At 58.9% G+C, this 18,301-nt stretch overlaps 1 protein-coding gene across 2 annotated transcripts; it reads left to right on the top strand.

The window, feature by feature from the left end:
* Positions 1-1,093: 1,093 nt before the first annotated feature.
* On the top strand, positions 1,094-17,970 carry HPN (hepsin). 2 transcript variants are annotated; one of them, XM_039224375.1, is made up of 13 exons: positions 1,096-1,221; positions 1,763-1,832; positions 7,425-7,526; positions 7,610-7,651; positions 12,782-12,911; positions 12,991-13,113; positions 13,226-13,266; positions 13,680-13,845; positions 13,935-14,125; positions 16,653-16,748; positions 16,938-17,080; positions 17,261-17,425; positions 17,635-17,970. In XM_039224375.1, exons 2-13 carry the CDS (start codon positions 1,817-1,819, stop codon positions 17,671-17,673), a joined length of 1,254 nt encoding a protein of 417 aa, XP_039080306.1. In that variant the 5' UTR covers positions 1,096-1,221; positions 1,763-1,816; the 3' UTR covers positions 17,674-17,970. The 2 variants fall into 2 exon arrangements, with proteins under 2 accessions (XP_039080305.1, XP_039080306.1); XM_039224374.1 differs by having other exon boundaries at positions 1,094-1,221; positions 17,261-17,970.
* Positions 17,971-18,301: the final 331 nt, after the last annotated feature.

Here is an 18,301-nt window from a genome sequence, read left to right as displayed (position 1 = left end):
GGACTATGAGTGGTATAGAAGGGTTGGGTGGCAGAGGGGAGCCACGGGGCAGGGCCGGGGGCAGCAGGGCAGGGCAGGTGCTATGGAGAGAAGAGAGGGAGTGCAGCAATGTGTCCCCAGCGGCGTGGGGCTCGGCTGTGTTGGGAGCTGGGGAGAGGGAGAGGAGGGGCTGGGCGGCAGTGGGGGTCCCGCCAGCATGACCCGCTGTGAGAGGCTGTGGCCCTGCGTGGAGCGAGTGTGTGGGGTGAGCGGCTGTGCTCTGTGTTTGGGTGCATGGCTGTCCACAAGCAGGTGTCTGATGGTGACCCTTGTGCGTCTGGGTGTTTATCTGGCCCCGGGGTCTGACGTGGATCACTCTTGGCTGCTGGCGGGACAGTGTGTATCTGCCCGTGGACACTTCCGGCCACTTGGCCTGGGCCTCAGCACTCAGTGCTGCCTTTTCCGGGCCAAGCCCCCCATCCCCCCCCCCCCCCCCCGCGGTGTAGGACTTCCAGGCTCCAGAGGTCACTGCTGCAGGCAGCAGAGAGGCTGCCAAAGCAAACCAGCCCCCGTGACTTGTAGGAAGGCAGCTGGGGGGGAGGGGGGCCGGGGCCAGGGCTGGGGCAGGGACCCGGACTGCCTCGGTCGGGAGCTGGACTTGGGGGCAGGAAATGGCAGGGGCAGTGGCGGGCTTGTGGCCGGGCAGGCGGTGCTAGCAGAAGCAGGGGTGGACAGGGAGGGGCCCGGCCTGAGGCAGGGGCAGGGTGGGCTCCGGTCGCTGGGGCCCTCTGTCTGGTTCCCTCCAGGTCAAAGTCCCATCCTTCAGTCTTCGCGAGCACGCCCAGCCTGCCGTGTCTGCCCAAACCCCCTGCCCTCAGACCAGACCTGTCCCAGCTCCCACCTCCCCTCAGACTGGCACACCTGGGCCCCCTCCCGGCCGGAGGGAGGCGACACGGCGGCCGGCCGGGCCGGCCAGGTCCAGCCCCTGCAAACCCTGCCCCATCAGCCAGGTGGCCTCCAGCGCTGCCAATCCCTTCGCCCTGCCCCTCCCCGCCCCTTCCCCCGCCTCCGGCCCAGCCCCCTCCTCCTCAGGTGAGGCAGCCCGGCCTAGCAGGCCCCACGCCGCTGCCTCTGCCTCCGGGCCACCGCTGCTGCGGGGCCACCATGCTCCTGCCCAGGCCTGGAGACTGACCCCAAAAGGGCACTATCTCTCAGCTCCGCCCCCACCTGCCGGACCCCAGGGTAAGGACCCGGGCCCTCAGTTCCAGGCCGGGGACACGGGTCCCCTCATCCCCACCCAACCTAATGCTCACCTCCCTAACAGAGGGGCTCCCAGAAGTCTCTCCAAGGACCTTGGAATCCCAACCCCTCTTCTTCAGACATAGGGATCCCGTCTCCTCCTCCCTCAGACCTGGGAGGCTGAGGCTCCTACGCCCCTCCTCCCACATACCCAGCGGTTCAGAGTCCCCAAATCCCTCTTTCCCCAGGACCCAGGAGTTCAGGTCTCATCTACTCCCTCAGCCCCAGGAGTTCAGACCTTCAGTCCACTCCTCACACAGGCCCAGGCACGGGGGACCCCCAGCCCTGCAAAGTCAGGCGTCCCCTGGCTGCCGGTCAGACACTGACCCCATCCTTGAACCCAGCCCGATCTGCGTCTGTGATCACGGCGTGCTCTGGCCGGGGCCCAGTCCCTCTAGCCTCCCTGGATGGGCGCCTGGCACCGGGGGCACCGGGGCTGGGCTCGGCTTCCCCAGGCCCTGCCTCTCCCTTCATCTCCCCACAGGTCCCACTCCGGCCCAGGAGGTCAGCCGGGGAATCATTAACAAGAGGCCGTGACATGGCGGAGAAAGAGGGTGAGTCCTCTTTTCCTTGAGCCCCGACTTTGGCTCTGCCTGGCCCCCTTCCCTCGGTGCTCTGTTCCCAGCCCTCCGCCCCCTCAGAGCCCCCTTGCTCTGGCACCCCTCCTGGGCCCATCCCCACCCCCGTCTGAAGTCTCCTCCACCTGATTAACTATTAACCAAATTTTCTGTGGGGCTGTGCCATCACCTGCCTTCCTGCTACCCCATATGACCTGCCTGGCTCCTTGCCTCAGTTTCCCCTCACACCCCAGTGATCTCTCAGCAAGCAAACCCTGGACCCGTCCTCTCCTGGGGGCTAAGGGGGGAAGACCAGCTATCAAGGTTAAGGACACAGACCCTGGAGCTGAACGCACAGGCCTGTACTTGAACCGGCTTCTGAAACTTTTTTGCTGTGTGATCTTGTACAAGGGACATCATTTCTCTGGGCTTTGTTTTACCCCTGGGTCAACCATGGATCCTAATGCTACTTACCTACCTACCTGCCTAGGTACAGGGGCTGTTGGGAGCTCGGAACACACCCAAGGCACCGGTGTGGGGCTTAGCCTGTAAGACACATGCCATGAACCGGAGCTTTTATGACAGAGGTGACTTGGTGTCCCAGGGACCCAAGACCCCCACCGATTCCAGACATTCCTCCTACCTTTTCGCACTGTGGGCAAAAGAGCAGAGGGAGGACTTTGGACTCGGCCAGGATGGATGGAGAGGGGAGAGGCCGCAGAGAAAGCACTCCAGGAATGATGGGGGAAAACACGCGCCTGCGTGGCAGGCTCCGGTGGGGGCTCCGAACAGTCCTCCCCTCCCTCAACCTCTCCCACACCTGGGGGCCAGCTGGAGGGGCCCGATCAGGGGACAACAGCCTTTCCTTCCTGCCCTCTCCAGTGGGGGCCGGCTCCCTCTCTTCCTCCTGGAACCAGGCTAGCTGGGTTCGGTCCCAGTGGTGGCACTTTCTAGCTGGGAGGCCCCGGGGCGACTTATCCTCTCTGGTTCTCAAGCTTTCATCTGTAGGATGGAGATGACACAAATGCACGCCTCACAGGGTGGGATGAGGATCTGAATGGCACGCTGGGCGGGGAATGCTGGCTGCAATGGCTGACACCGTCAGTGTGGATGCTGGCCTCCTGGGGTCTTGGCGCAGTTAGCAAATCGCCCCCAAACCCTGCAGCTGTGGCCCAGAGCCACCCCAAGCTCGCAGTGGCTCCGGAGGGGGCACTTGCCCTTGCCGAGCAGGTGGGCGGCAGAGCCTGGGCCCTCAGGGACGACTTCCCTCCTGGGGTCCCTGGGCCCGGGGCCCATGCGTGAATGAACAGGGGGAAGCAGGTCATGCCCAGAGCAATGGCCGTAGATGGCCTGGCTGCAGAGAGACCCGAGGCAGAGTGGGGCTCCAGCGCATGCCCGGGCAGCTCGGCCCGGTCCCGCTGCAGAGTCCTGCTGTCGGGGTTGGAGCCGGAGGTCACACCTGGATACAGATGCTGAGAGGTTCCGGTGCTGCGCTTACTTGCTGGGTGACCCAGGCTAGGTGGCTGCACCTCTCTGGACCTCCTTTCCTCATCTGTACACCGGGATGAGGATAATGCTGCCTTCCGTGTTAACACCTGGTGCAAGGATGAAAAGAAAGTGGACAGGCTAGGACAGGGCCGAGTGGCCCGTGGGGTTCTGAGAGCCAGCAGTGCCTCGTGGCTGCTGACATCTGTGTTACTCTGAAGTGCGCCCAAGGCAAGCGCTTCTTCGTGCTCCCTGGGGACTCAGAATTGGAGGAGGTGATACCGGGGCTGAGAGGATGAGTAGGAACACGTAGGGTGCGCCAGGCGGAGGGAAGAGTGGCTAAAGGCAGGGGATGACAAGCCGCTGGGTGCGCAGCGGCACGTGGGCAACCCGGGTATTTCTGGAAATAACACCGGAAGTAGAGCTGGGAGAGCGATGAGGGGAGCAGCCTGGAGGCAGGTCTCAGGACTATTTCTGCCGAAGGGTCGGCCGATGCGTGGCAGTGCTGGGTCTCTCCACAAGATGGCGCTGGTGGTTAGTCTCCGTTTCTCTTATTCTGACTGACAAGTTCTGTGGCTTTGATTGCTCTTTGGAAACTATCGGGTGTCTGATAAGGACCCATAGGGCTGTCTGGGAATTGGGGGAGACATAGGTTCAGTCCCCACATCTCTAACAGCCGGCACCACAGGGCTGAAGGTCTAAGACTCTGTCCTGGGGACACTGGGGAGCCATGGAGGGTTCCACATAAAGCAGGGACAAGGTGGATTTGGTGTTTAGGAAGATCTTCAGGCTTCCGTGCGGAGGCTGGACCACATGGGAGGCTGAGCCCAGGGCTAGGGTGGGAGCAGGGAAGGAGGGGGTGGACAGGAATTGCTGAGGGGGCCTGCAGGCTGTGAGCTGGCAAGCTGTGTGTGGGAGGGGGGCAGTGTGGGGGGGAGCGTCCCGCAGATGAGGGACAGTCCTGAGGATGAGAGCCTCTGACACGGGACCTGGGGGCTGGGAGCACACTGAGGCCAGCGTGGGACCTGCGGATGTGAAGGACCCGGCGGACCCTGTGGGGAGTGGGGGCATCTGCGAGGCTGCAGGACAGAAAGGGGAAACTGAGGCTGTGGAGGTGTGTGAGACAGACTTGGGATCGGGGGCGTGGGTGGGGGAAGGCCACGTGCCACCCTGTGGACTCCCGAGAGTGAGAAGAGCGTCAGGGGATGGGCCCCACCGGAGAAATGGAAGGGAAACCAGGCGTGTGTGGTGTCCCAGAGGCCCACAGAGAGGCCTCCACTCAGTTAGTGGGAGCTGGAGATGGTGAGGGCTGGGCCGCGAGCCTGACTTTCAGGGCCAAGGAGCCAAAGGTGTCACTTGCGAGGGTTTTGCAGCCTAAGGGCGGGGGCGAAGGCCTGGGGTGCCGGCAGCCTCGGTGCCCCTGAGGAGCAGAGAGCAGAGCCTGTGGGAGGCGCTGGCCAGGCTGCTCACCGGGCCAGGGGCGCTACTGCTTCCCGGGAGTCCGGAGTCGGGCAAGGCCGCCTCACACCCCAGTGAGAACGCTTCCTGCCTCAGCAAAGATGTGCGGTGAGGAGGCTTCTCGTGTGGGCGGAGCCAGAGCGGGACAGCTCCTGTCCCACCTGGGGTACCTGTTTTAGGGTTACTCGAAGCCCCAGACCCAGAAGGCGTGGAAGGAGCTTCTTCCCACCCCACGGCAGCGCCTGCCACCCCACAGGCCCCCCGAGGCGTCCGGGCTGGGCCCAAAGCCCACGGGCACCTGAGAACAAGGGGAGCAGGGCGGCCCATTGGCTTCCAGGAGCCACGACCTCCCCCTGGAACCGGGAAGAGGGTTGGGGCAGGTGGGCGGGGCTGGGCCCGAGGCCAGGGCTGGCGTGGCCCGCTGGGGCCTCCGGCGGGAGGGAGGATTTGTTTCCTCATGCCCGCACGGAACCGCTGGCTTCTCAAATTCTTTTTTTTTTTTTTTAATGTTTTATTTATTTCTAGGAGAGAGAGAGAGAGACAGCGTGAGCAGGGGAGGGTCAGAGAGAGAGGGAGTCACAGACTGAAACAGGCTCCAGGCTCCGAGCTGGCAGTCAGCACTGAGTCCGACGCGGGGCTCGAACCCACGAACCGCGAGATCATGACCCAAGCGAAAGTCGGACGCTTAACCGACTAAGCCACCCAGGCGCCCCTGGCTTCTCAAATTCTTAAGACACCCAGACGCCGGCCGACCCAGGAGGACCCTGGACCACGCCTTGCTCCGTTCTGGGTGCCGGTCTGGCTCTGGGCCCACCGGCTGGACAGTCATGGCCCAGAGGGGAGAGCTGGGCGCTCCTGCCGCCCTTGGGACGGCCTGCAGGTGCCGGGGCCATCGCAAGCCAGTTCCCGCCAAAGGCTTTTAGGCAGCATCTTCTGCCCTCCCACAATGCCTAGCAAAGGCCCTGTCGCCCTGGGAATAAAAGCCCCCTTCTCCTCAGGCTACTGGCCTCCCTAGTTGGTCCCAGCCTAGGTGCCTGCCTTCCCCCAAGCTCATGCCGTTCTGGCCACATCGGTGGCCTCTCTCAAACAGATCATGCTTATTTTTGCCTCAAGGCCTTCGCCTGTGCTGTTCCCTCTGCCCCCGGTGCTCTTCCTTGACATCTTTAGATAGCTGGTCTTACCCTTCAGGTCTCCGCTCAAACGTCCCTTCTTGGGGAGACCTTCCCTCAGCACCCTCCAGAGGCCACCTGCTGCCCCTGTCCTGGGTTATTTCCTTCACAGACCTCACTGTCTGGAAATGATCAAGTTTGTCTACTAATTGTGTTTTCCCCTCAACCTTACACCTATGTGAGCCCCACCCCTTGCCTCCCCACCACCGCCCCGCCGCGCCGAGAGCCAGCATCTTTTCCATCTTGTTTTGGGATGTGTCTCCGGAGCCTAGAATGGGGCCGGGTACAGCGGAGGCTTGAACGGGACAATGAATGACTAGAATGTACCGGTGAGAAAAGTGAGGCCCAGAGAGGCGAAGGGGATCGCCCAGGACCACACAGCTCTAATGACGTAAAAGCATTTACTGAGGACTTGTTCTGAGCCAGGCACTATAGCACGGCGAGAGCTAGCCTGGCTTAGTGGCTCTACACCGGGGCCCCACCACTGCATGTCCCTGGGTTCAGGACTCAGCACTGCCTCTTGCTGGCTGAGCCACCTTGAGCACATGACTCCACTTCTCTGAGCCTTAGTGCTCCCTGCTTGAGAATGGGAACCATCACTGAAATGAGGCCTGAGTAAGTGAGTGAATGCACTTAGTGCAGTGCTTGAGAAAATAAGCCCGGGATGAGAGTCTGGCTATTATTATTTAAGAGAATTTGAAAGTATTATCTTTAGAGGTTGAGTGCTGGGGGGGGGTACCCATTAAATAGATGAGAAAGCTGAGGCTCCAAGAGGTGATGCCACCTGTCCAAGGTCCTGGGGAGGGAGGGGTAAGGCCAACATTAAAATTTTTTTGATGCTTATTTTTGAGAGAGAGAGAGAACGAGAATGAGCAGGGAAGGGGCAGAGAGAGAGGGAGACACAGAATCCCGAGCAGGCTTGGGCTCCGAGCTGTCAGCACAGAGTAAGACCAGTATTGTAAAGTGGGGCTGCCAAATTTTCAAACTTAGGTTCTTACCCTCCAGGGGCACATCTGACCTTGGAGCTGGGTCCTGCGGGAGAGGTCTGGCTTTGGGGGAACACCCAAGGACACAGGGACTGGAGCAGCAGAGAGAGGCGAAGTGGGGCAGGGAAGCGGGCTGCCAAGGGGGCAAAGGTCAGGGGTCACAAGAACCTCTGAGAGAGTTGGCAGAAGTGGGAGGTTCAAAGAGAGGGTACCATGCAATGAAAGAGATAGCAAAGCACCGCGTCACCGGCACTGGTGCTGCATCCGGACGAGGCAGGGGTGCGGCCGTCCCAGCCACGCCCCTTCCCACCTGCTTGTCTGTGCTGTAGGGGAGGGCCAGCCCTGAGAAATGGGACCCAGGGCAGGGCAGGCTCGGGCGTGCTAAGTTAGCCCTGGGAGGGGGGGAGCGCAGGGCAGAGCTGGCCCCGTGCCCACACCCTGCCGTGACGAGGACAGGCGTGACTGTGGCCCCAGCACCATGTCTGTTGCAGGTGGCAGGGCTGCGCCATGCTGTTCCGGATCCAAGGTGGCAGCTCTCGCTGTGGGGACCCTGCTGCTCCTGACAGGCATCGGGGCAGCATCCTGGGCCATTGGTGAGAGTGGCCCCTGCGCCTCTGCCCTCCCCTGCCCCCTGCGGCCCCCCGCCTGCCCGCCCTCACCTCTACCTTCTCTGCAGTGACCTTTCTACTCAAGAGTGATCAGGAGCCGCTGTATCCGGGTGAGTAAAGCAGGCCGGGACCCTGTGGGGAGCCCTCCAGACTTGTGTACCTGGTGGGAGCTCCGGACCAAAGTTCTTGAGTGACTGCGGGAGCACGTGCAGGGATGCTGGTAGGGATGGGGCGCCCGTGTGCAGCGCCTGCTTTGGCCCAGGCGTTGTTCTAAGCACTTGATTCTAAATGCATTACCCACTGGTGCATTGTGAAACTAAATCAGGGAGTTGAAAACCACATTTTAAAAAGCATGAAATAGCTTAGATTAGAAAATACCACAGTGTACCTCTCTCAGTAAGAAAAAGTTTTGTTAATCTTTGGTTTTGGTTTTATGAGAGTGGTGCTGTTTATCCCTCCATTTTACAGATGGGGAAACTGAGGCTCAGAGCATTGCGATGATTTGCCCCAGAAAGTGCAGGGCCCCCCTGTAATGTAACAATGTGTTCCTTACTATGAGGCATGGTCGAAGCTTTTTGGAGGGGTTCGGTATGAATTTGACAATCCATTCCAGTTCTTCCGGGAGGTGGCTGCCTCTATGACCCCCATTTGCAGATGTGGAAAATAAGACCAGAGAGGACGCACAGCTGGTAGTTGATGAGGCCAGGAATAGCTGTTAGACTTGCCTGGTAGAGCTGTGTCTGCCGGCAGCTGGGAATGAATGGCCACACTAATAATAGAGGCAGACACTAAATGCAGAATGAATGGATGAATCTTCCCAAAGGCCAGCCCTGAGCTGCCGTGCTGTGGCCCAAAGCAGCAGGAAGAAAGGGACACTTGGGCGTCAGGATGTATGTTTCACTCCCATGAGCCTCCTCTAATTCCATAAAGGACTCTGCTCATGTCAAGAGAAGAAATGAAAATCCAGACAAGGAAAGGCCACTTCCACGTTGGTCATCATCTCAGCACTAGCATTTACAGGTGCCAGGTGCGGGCCCCAGGGCTTTACAGTATCAATTCATTAACCCTCCACCAAAGCCCATTTTAATGTGGGGAGGCCGAGGCACAGAAAGGCCCAGTGACTTGCCCAGTCTGAGGCCCAGGGCTCAGAGCTAGTAAGTGGCGGGTCTGGGATTCGAACCCAGGCAGCCTAGATCTGCTTTGTGCAGAACGACTACACTCTTGTTTCTTGAGAAACAGCCAAGCAAGTCACCATAGCGACAGCTAACACCTGCCAGGCACTGTCTGTAACTTTTGCACAATACCCTGTGAATCTGGAGCTTTTATCATCATCCCCATTTTCCAGATGGGGGAAGCTGAGGCCCAGTGAAGTGAACTGACGTGCCCAAGACTGCACACTGAATAAGCGGCAGGGATCATACCCCTGCTAAGAGCCCCTCTATAGCCCCCCACTGCCCCTGGGCTAAGATCTCCAGCGGTTGTGGCTCCAAGCCTCCCAGGGTACATCCCCCTGTTCCGCCCGCACCTCACCTTGCGTCTGGCACTCTCCAGGGTCCATTCTCATGCCTTGAAGAACCCTCCTGGGCCCCGTCTTTGCTTACCACCTCTTTCCAGCTAGAAGCAGTTTCAAAGTTCTTCACTGTCACTGCCGAGCCCTGGGGTCTCCCATCAGCCCTGCCCTGCCTGAGTCCCAACATCCTCATCCGTATGCGGGGAGGGGCGCGGGGGGAGTGAGCGATCACGGTCCATGCAGTGCTTGGTTCACAGCCACTTGGTAAACACTGCTTTCGTGCCTCACCATCAGGCTTTAACGTTCCTAAGCAAGGCCTTCCTGCACCTCAGACTTCCTGCTCCCCCGACCCCACGCCATGCCTGTCGCTGGGGTAAAACTCTCCACACCCTGACAATCATTTACTTCTGGTGAATTTCAGGAGGCCGGGCACGTTGTTTGCTGCCCTAGACGGTGTCCTGCGCGTAGTTGGTGCTCAGGAAGTCTTTGCTTAGTGAATACGCACAAGATAAGTTGCCCATGAACTACCTTGGCCTTGGCCTCCCGCTGGAAAGTAACGAGGCCGTGATTCCGACCCAGCTCCGGCCAATGCCAGCACTCCTGCTCAAGTTATACTTGGGTTTTCCAAAACTGTTGGGAAATTACCAACCAACCAACCAAACAAACAAACAAAAACAGACGTGAAACTATATCCCCACCTCATTTTTCTGGGATTTTCACATCTCTAACGATATCGGACAATTTAGTAAGCAAGCCAGGTGATCCGGAACACATTTTTTTTTTTTCAAATGATACAAATAAGAATAAAGAGTTGAAAAGTGAGAAACGGTAGCACCGAATGTGGCTTTAAAAATAATCGGAGGGGAGCATTAGATATTCCCTCCCCTCATCTTCCCCAACACATATCCATAAAGTCATCATTTTTCCCCCTAAGGCCTCACCCTATCTGGAACACTTGGAAGCTTTTCACCCCCACTTGGTGGTTTGAACCCCAAGTCTTGGTCTTGGAACTCGGGGTGGTGGGCGCCATGCAGCCGGGGCACCAGGCATCGCCTGCCTACACCTCAGAGCAGGAGGCTGTGATTAAGGCAAGAAAGCCAGGAAGCTCTTAGAACTGGCTGTGGGGAAGTGTGGCCAGGGTGGGGCTGGGGACAGTCTGTGTGAGACCCTCAGAAGCAGCGGTGAGGATGCAGGTTGGCAGGCCTGGGTTCAAATCCTTTGCTGGTTCTTAGCGGTGGGCTCCCGGGCAAGTATATCCTCTCTGAGGCCCAGTTTCCCCATCTGCAATATGGGCACAGAAGTGATCTCTGTGCCCCAGGATGGTTGGGAGATTCAAAAGGCACCTCCCACCTCCCCTCCAGATAGGACGCAGCATAACACGGTCCAACCCACTGACATCCCCCCCATGGTTACTATTTAACCCTCAGGAGTGGAGGCTGCTGTAGAGGCTGCATAGGGCGACACACAGACCTTGGGGTTTGGAGTCTGAAGCCTGAATGCAAACCCTCTCTGCTTCTCACTCACTCGGTGGTGTTGGGCAAGTCACCCCACCTCTCCAAGCTTGGGCCTCCTCATCTGATCAAAATGAGGATCTTTGTGGCTTTGCGGTGGCATGGCGAGGCCCTGCTTTCGGTGGTCGGGGAGGGTATGAGGCATAGTGCTGGGCACACAGCAGGTTCTCAGCGACAGAGTTCTCTGGAAGCCCTGCCTCCCTCGTCCGCATCTGTGGGGCTACGGGAAGACCCCTGGGCTTGCGTGTGGCCTCGCCGGTTTCCTCCTAAGAGGCTGCCAGACTGAGTTGGCCCCAGATTTGGTTTCCTAGAATGTGCTCAGGGGCATCAGCAATGCAGGAAGCTCAGGAGAAAAGGACCCAGGGGGTCACAGCTGGTCCTTCCCCAGACCTGCTCCCCTCGCCCCTTCCCCATCCTGGCCAATGGCAGCTGCATCCTTCTCGGGCTCAGGCCAGACACCTTGGAGTCGTCCTTGACCCCTCTCTTTCCTTCACAGCCACATCCAGTCTGTCAGCAAACCCTGTCCCCCCCGACCCAGGATCTAAACCCTTCTCCCCCACGTCCCTGCCCTGGCCCGGCCTCCATCCTCTCCCTCCTGGACACCACGGCAGCCCCTCCCCAGGTCCCCGGCTCCTCTGCTCCCAGCCCGCAGCCAGAGGGAGCCTGTGACCCCCGGAGTCTCCTGGCTCAGAGCCTCCCCTGGCTGCCCCTCTCTCCTCAGAGAAGCAAATCCTGGTGTTGACCCAGCCTCCCTCCCAGCTCATCTGCCTCTCGCTCACTCTGCCCCAGCCTCCTTGCTGCACCCCTCCCCAACAACCCCCCCCCCCGGCCTTGGGTTCTCTGTACTCGCAGTCCTGTGGCCTAGTTCTCTGTTCCCTCACCTACCTTCACGACTCTCTCCCCTCCTTCAGATCTACATTCACACTCCACCTTCTCAGCGAAGCTCTCTCCGCCCGCCGATGGAAAATGGCAACTTCACCCCGCACGCCAGGGTGCCCCTGCCTCTGTCGAGCTTGATTTGCCTCCCCGGCTCCTTTTGTGACGCCCCATCTATTTTACTCATGTGTGCTTTTCATTACCCACCTCACCTGCTGTCTTCGAGTTCCACAGAGCAGAACTGGTTTGCGTGTTGCTTTGGCAATTAGTTCGCTGCCCAAAATAGAGCCTGGCGCGCACTGAGTGGTAAATGTAAACACATATGCCTGAGGGCTGTGACCTGGCTTAGGTGTGACAAAGGTCCTCTGGCCATGCGTGGGGAGCACCCTGGGAGGGGCTAAGAGGGCAAGCAGCTCTCAACACAACCGGCCCCAGACACAAGGAGTTCCCCGTGGGCTCTCGCCAGCCTTACTGCGTGTCTACCCCGCCTCTTCTCACAGTCTGTAATGAGGTGTTTGGTTGAGTGACTTTTTAATGCTGTCTGTCTCTCCCACCCCTGGACTTGGGCTTGGTGAGGGCACAACCCAGGGCTGCCTAGGTCATCTTTGTGCCCCCCCCACCCCCCTGCATCACCCTACACAGGACTGAGGATAGAGTATATGTCTAGTTAACAGTTATTTGGTGAATGAATGAATGAGTGAGTGAATACTACTTGGAGAAGTGTCATGCACTTTAGTATATTCAAGGCTCGGACAAGTCCTGCAGAAAAGATAGCTTTTCTTTCTTACTTTCCTTTAAAAAAAAAAACAAAACAAAACTGTAGCGTATCTAGATACTTGGGCAATCTGGTGTGTTAGTCAAGGGTCTTCAGGCTGCCTAAGACAAAAGGAAAAACGAAACAAACTGGCTAAACAGAAAGGGAAATGATGAACTTATCCAACAATTCTGGGGGTCCTTCAAGCCTGGCTTCATCAATGGGCAGACCCCTCTTGGCTTTGCTCCACGTTGGCTGATTTTTTCCCCTCACGGGGGTAAAGACGGCCCCAGGAGATGCAGCAGCACACGCCATTCTCTCCGGAGCTTGATTGAAAACCGCTTCCCTCTTCCCAAACCGCCAAGCAAAGCGCCAGACGTACGCGGGGGCGGGGGTTAGGGGGAGGGGGCGCATGCGCAGCCGGGCTGGGCAACCCGGCGGCAACCGAGAGGTCCCCGGGTTCCCAGCCGTAGGTACGCCCCAGCTGGTGCTGGCCCCGCGGAGACTCAGGCCCGGAGCCCCGCGGGGTCGGCCAGGCGGGCGGGCACAGCGGGGAGGTGACCCAGGCGGCCGTCCTGTCGCCCTGCAGTGCAGGTCAGCCCGGCCGACGCCCGGCTCATGGTGTTCGACGACACGGAGGGCACGTGGCGGCTGCTGTGCTCCTCGCGCTCCAACGCCCGGGTGGCGGGCCTGGGCTGCGAGGACATGGGCTTCCTCAGGTAGCGGGCGGCCCTCGGGGGCGGGGCGGGGCGGGGCGGGGCGGGGCGGGAGGAGCAGGCCTGACCCCTGCCTGCCCAGGGCCCTGGGCCACTCGGAGCTGGACGTGCGGACGGCTGGCGCCAACGGCACGTCGGGCTTCTTCTGCGTGGACGAGGGGAGGCTGCCGCTGGCCCGGAGGCTGCTCGAGGTCATCTCCGTGTGGTGAGGAGGGCAGCGGGCAGGGGCGCCCATCCGCCCGCCCTCGGTGCCCTTGCTTCCGTCTGAATTGGCCTCTCTTTTTGTTTCTTCCTCTGCTCCTGTCTTTCTCTCACAGTGACTGCCCCAGGGGCCGTTTCCTGGCTACCGTCTGCCAAGGTGAGACCCTGAAACTCAGAGCCCTCTCCCTTAGCTGCCCCCTAAACCCAGAGCAGGGCCATGTCCCATCAGCCCCCCACCCCCATACACCAGCCATGTGCAACCCTACAGGCTGGAGCTGTGTCCTCTCAGACTTGCCAGGATGGCGGGGCCATGTCCCCATCGTGTCCCAAGGATGGGACGGTGTCTCCTCACTCTCCTAGGGTGGGCCCATGTCCCCAAAGACCCCTCAGGCCAGAGTCTCTTCCCATCAGACACCACCCCCCTGGCCACATCTTAGATCCTACGAGGGTGGAGCTGCGTCCTCTGACTCCCCCAGGATGGCAGGGCCGTGTTGCTATAGGTCTCCAAGGGTGGGGCTGTGTCCTGACGTTCCCGGCCCTCTGGGGGCCGTGACTCCGCCTCTCCCACAGATTGTGGCCGCAGGAAGCTGCCCGTGGATCGCATCGTGGGAGGCCAAGACACCAGCCTGGGCCGGTGGCCGTGGCAAGTCAGTCTTCGCTATGACGGAGCCCACCTCTGTGGAGGGTCCCTGCTCTCTGGAGACTGGGTGCTGACAGCTGCCCACTGCTTCCCTGAGTGAGTGTCAGCGGGAGAGGCAGGGGACAGGCGGCATGGGACAGGCTGGGCCCCGGCAGCCGCCATCCTCCTCTCCTGTTCCCTGGTAGGCGGAACCGGGTCCTGTCCCGATGGCGAGTGTTCGCCGGCGCTGTGGCCCAGGCCTCCCCCCAAGGCCTGCAGCTGGGGGTGCAGGCCGTGGTCTACCACGGGGGCTATCTCCCCTTTCGAGATCCCAACAGTGAGGAAAACAGCAATGATATCGCCCTGGTGCACCTGTCCAGCCCCCTGCCCCTCACCGGTAAGTCTGGGAGCTGAGCCTTGGCCTTGGGGACTCCAGAGGCTGGGAGCAGAGAGGACAGAGCCAGAGGAATCCATGGTGATGAGGGAAATGATCTTGACGGCATTAAATAGGTATGACGGTGTAGCCACTTTGAAAAACCATCTGGCCATTCCTTGAAAAGTCAGACATGGAGTTACCCTCGGGCCCAGCCATTCCACCCCAGGGTACACGCCCAGAAGAAATGAAAACAGGTGTCCACACAGAATCTTACACACAGACGTTCGAGGCAGCTCTGTTTACGACAGCCATGATGGAAACAACCCACATGTCTGACACATGGGTGGACAGAATGTGGCCCATCCATACACGAAGGGATGACAGAGGACCGACGCAAGACGCACTCGGATGAACCTTGGAAACCCTGCGCTAAACCAGCGAAGTCAGACACGAGAGGCCACTCTGTGATTCTCTTAATGTGAAACGTCCAGAATGGGCAAGTGTGGAGAGAGAGGAAGTAGATCCGTGGTTGCCAGGGGCCGGGGGAGGTGTGAGGTAGGGGTGAGGCTGGGGCGGGGAGATTGGGAGGGGATAAGGAAAGAAAACAGGATCTCTTCTGTTCTAAACTGGATCGAGGTGATGGTCGCTCCTTCCTGTTTCCGGGCCGCAACTTAACTCTATGTGAACCCACCGAAAAGCCATTGACTTGAAGGGGGTGGCCTGCGCGGTGTGTGAATTACGTCTCAAAAAAGCTGTTACCAAAAAATAGAGTTAAGATGAAATGAAAAATAGCGTTTAAAATACGTGAATGAATCAGAGAGGGACTCAGAAGTTAGTCCCTCTTCAGTTCCTTGGGGCATTTCCTTGCTGTCGGGAAAGACTCCCCTTGGGGCCAGGACGCTTCTCCAGGGCCGGCCGCTGGATGCAGAGCAGGCCTTGGGCTTCCGCTTTCAGCAGGGCCACAGTGTGGTGACACTAATCATAAACACAATAGTGACAGGTTGTAATCGTGAGGATGATGAGCCTTCGGCAGGCAACGGTACAATGATGACGAAAGAGTACAATCCAGCCCCCACTGCAGCCTGGGGAGGGTGGGTCCTCCTCTGATCCTTTGTCTCCACACTGGGACAGATCCCGACACCGAGAAGCGAACTGTGCCCCAAAGTCCTGCAGCTGGACAGTGGCAAGGATCTGAGCCGAGGCCGCCTGGCATGGGAATCTGTGAGCAGCCCCCAGGCTGTGCTGCCAGTGCTGTTTTGTGGTTTGCATTGTACTTATTTTCATGGTTATTTTCCTTTGAATGATCCGTGTTACTGGTTTTCCCACTGAAGGGGACGATACACATTTTTCTTTTTTTAATATATGTATTTATTTTTGAGACGGAGAGCACTAGTGGGGGAGAGAGAGAGAGAGAGAAGAGATCCAAATCGGGCTCCATGCTCACAGCACAGAGCCTTTAGGGCTTGAACCCACGAGCCATGAGATCATGACCTGAGCCACCCAGGTGCCCCAGATACACATTTTTTTTTAAACAAAGCTTTGTATTTAGGGTGGGTTACAAATATTGAAGTATAGAAGTGTCCGTGGAAACACAGGGGGAGGGGCTGTGAGTGGCTTGAGTTGGAGACATGAGACTGAGGGGGTAACGGCATAGGACTTGGGGTCACATTCAGGTGCTGGTCTTGTGTGTGTGGCTTCACCTGTCTGTGCCTCAGTTTCCCTGATCCATTAAACGGCTTTCTAGGGTTTCCTAGATGATTAAAAGGGTAATATGAGTAAAGAGCCTAGAGCGATGCCAGTACGTAGCAGGCATCCAGTTAACGTTAGCAGTCATTGCTATTGTCGTTGTTTGTTACTATTACTAGTTCATGTGAGCATTTCCGATTTGCTCAGTGCTTTACCGGTTTCTCACTACAACCTCTGGGGGAAACGATTATTCTGTCCATTTTATAGCTGAGCGCTCTGAGGCTCAGGCCCGGGAAGTCATCAGTAGGGAGTAGACAGAGCTGCTGAGACCCTTTGTGTGTGTTGTGCGCTGCACAAGGGCATCACATCTCAGGGACGCCATTCTCACTGTTGTGGGTGTAGACCTGTGTATTTATTACAATGATTCTCTGGCAGTTGGAAGTCAAATATCTAAAGATAGGGATGCCTTTTTCTATTTCTCACAAAGGCACCCTCTAGGCAGGGGGCGGCCCTGTGGGCCGTGGTTGAGAACGCAGGCTCGGGAATCAGGCCAACCTGGGTTCAATTCTAGCTCTGTCATTGAGTCGTTATGAGACTCCGGACAAGTGACTTGGCTTCATGTCCCTCCTCTGTAAATGGGCTAGTAGGGCGACACCCCCCCCCAAGCTGGGCTGATGGGAGTTTGGAGGATACAGCAAAGCGCCTAGTACATGGTTAACTCTCCACTGATGGCAACGCCTACCGTGGTTATTTTAAAAGAGCCGAGGAAAGGGTGTGCCGGGGCACTTGAGGCTGCTGGACAGAGGTTTGGTACAAGGTGGGCCAGGCCAGCAGAGGCTGGAGCGTGTGGTCTCTCTCACAGAATACATCCAGCCCGTGTGCCTCCCGGCCGCCGGCCAGGCCCTGGTGGACGGCAAGATCTGCACCGTAACCGGCTGGGGCAACACGCAGTACTACGGTGAGTCCCGTCCTCTGCCTGCGGGGCTGCGGTTAGGGATGCTGAACGGTCTGGGGAGAGGCAGTCTGGCTGGCCAAATGCTTCTCGGCCCCGGGGCATGGGGACACTGAAGGGCCCAGGCGGGCACCGGGAGGGAAGGGGGCCGTGTGTGTTCCCCAGCTCTGGCCAGCCTTGCCCGCACACCCCCAGGCCAACAGGCTGGGGTACTCCAGGAGGCCCGAGTCCCCATAATTAGCAACGATGTCTGCAATGGCCCCGACTTCTACGCGAACCAGATCAAGTCCAAGATGTTCTGTGCCGGCTACCCTGAGGGTGGCATTGACGCCTGCCAGGTGAGGGAGCGTGGGGGTAGCCCCTAGCCCCTGCCACTGCAGGGGTGGACCCAGGGCAGGGGGTGGTTGGGCTCCCCATCTCGGGCCCAGGGGGCTCTGTGACCACAGCTGCCGGCCATCCCAGAGGGCCTCCTGGATGCCCTCTCGGCCTCCAGCCAGGCCTCCCCTTCCCCCCACCAGGGTGACAGCGGTGGCCCCTTCGTGTGTGAGGACAGCATCTCTCGGACGCCACGTTGGCGGCTGTGTGGCATCGTGAGCTGGGGCACCGGCTGTGCCCTGGCCCAGAAGCCGGGTGTCTACACCAAAGTCAGTGACTTCCGGGAGTGGATCTTCCAGGCCATAAAGGTGAACTTTGGGCCCAGATGGGAGCCGGGGGGCCAGAGTGTTTGAGACTCTGATGGGGAAGAGGGAGGAGGCAGGTTTTCTGGAAACCTGTGCTCAGGCCCAGAAGAGGACGGCCTAGGGAACAGATGGGTTTCAGGGGGCTTCTGGGGAGGGGAGGGGAGCTGGGGAAGCCTCTCAGACCTCAGAAGCCCCCAGTCGTCTTTCCCCAGACTCACTCCGAAGCCAGCGGCATGGTGACCCAGCTCTGACCTGTGGCCTCTCCTTGATGCGCACACCTCCAGGGCCCAAGTTCACCCAGGTGGCTCCAGCTTCCCCTCGCTCCCCCCTCCGGTGGGCTTCACCCTGGGCCTGGAGTGGGACATTTTTCTTCTTGGGCTGAGCCCACAGGTCCAAGGATACCCTCCCTCCACAGTGGCGGGCCCACTCAGCCCTGGGACCACCCGAGCCTCACCCTCCTGATCCCCATGTAAATATTGTTCTGCCATCTGGGGACCCCCATCTAGGTGCCCCTGATGACAGGATGCTCTTTAAATAAAAAAGATGGTTTTGATTAACATGGCCTCTGAGTTTGCAAATGTGAACAGCAATGGGGACATTTGTGGAGGGGGGAGGAGAGAGATTAGGGATTGGTGCAAACCAGGCAGGGAGCATTATCCTCCGGTCCCCACTGGCTTGAGAGAAAAAAATTAATTGGTTCATTTAACGGAAACTGCCCTGGAGCAAGCAGCTTCAGGTACTGTTGGATCCAGCTGCTCAAATATTTTTCATCAGGGCTGTGCCTCATTTCCTCTGTCAAATCTACTTTTCTCCATGGTGGCTTTATTTCCAAGAAGATTCCACTACAGCCAGAGACAGAGATGTCCCCTACTCACCCAA

The sequence above is a fragment of the Hyaena hyaena genome, unplaced genomic scaffold (genome assembly GCF_003009895.1).
Source record: "Hyaena hyaena isolate Hyena2069 unplaced genomic scaffold, ASM300989v1 scaffold_1628, whole genome shotgun sequence".
Classification (NCBI taxonomy): Eukaryota; Metazoa; Chordata; class Mammalia; order Carnivora; family Hyaenidae; genus Hyaena; species Hyaena hyaena.
Note: the sequence above shows the minus strand (reverse complement) of the source record. Positions and strands in the feature narration are given on the sequence as shown.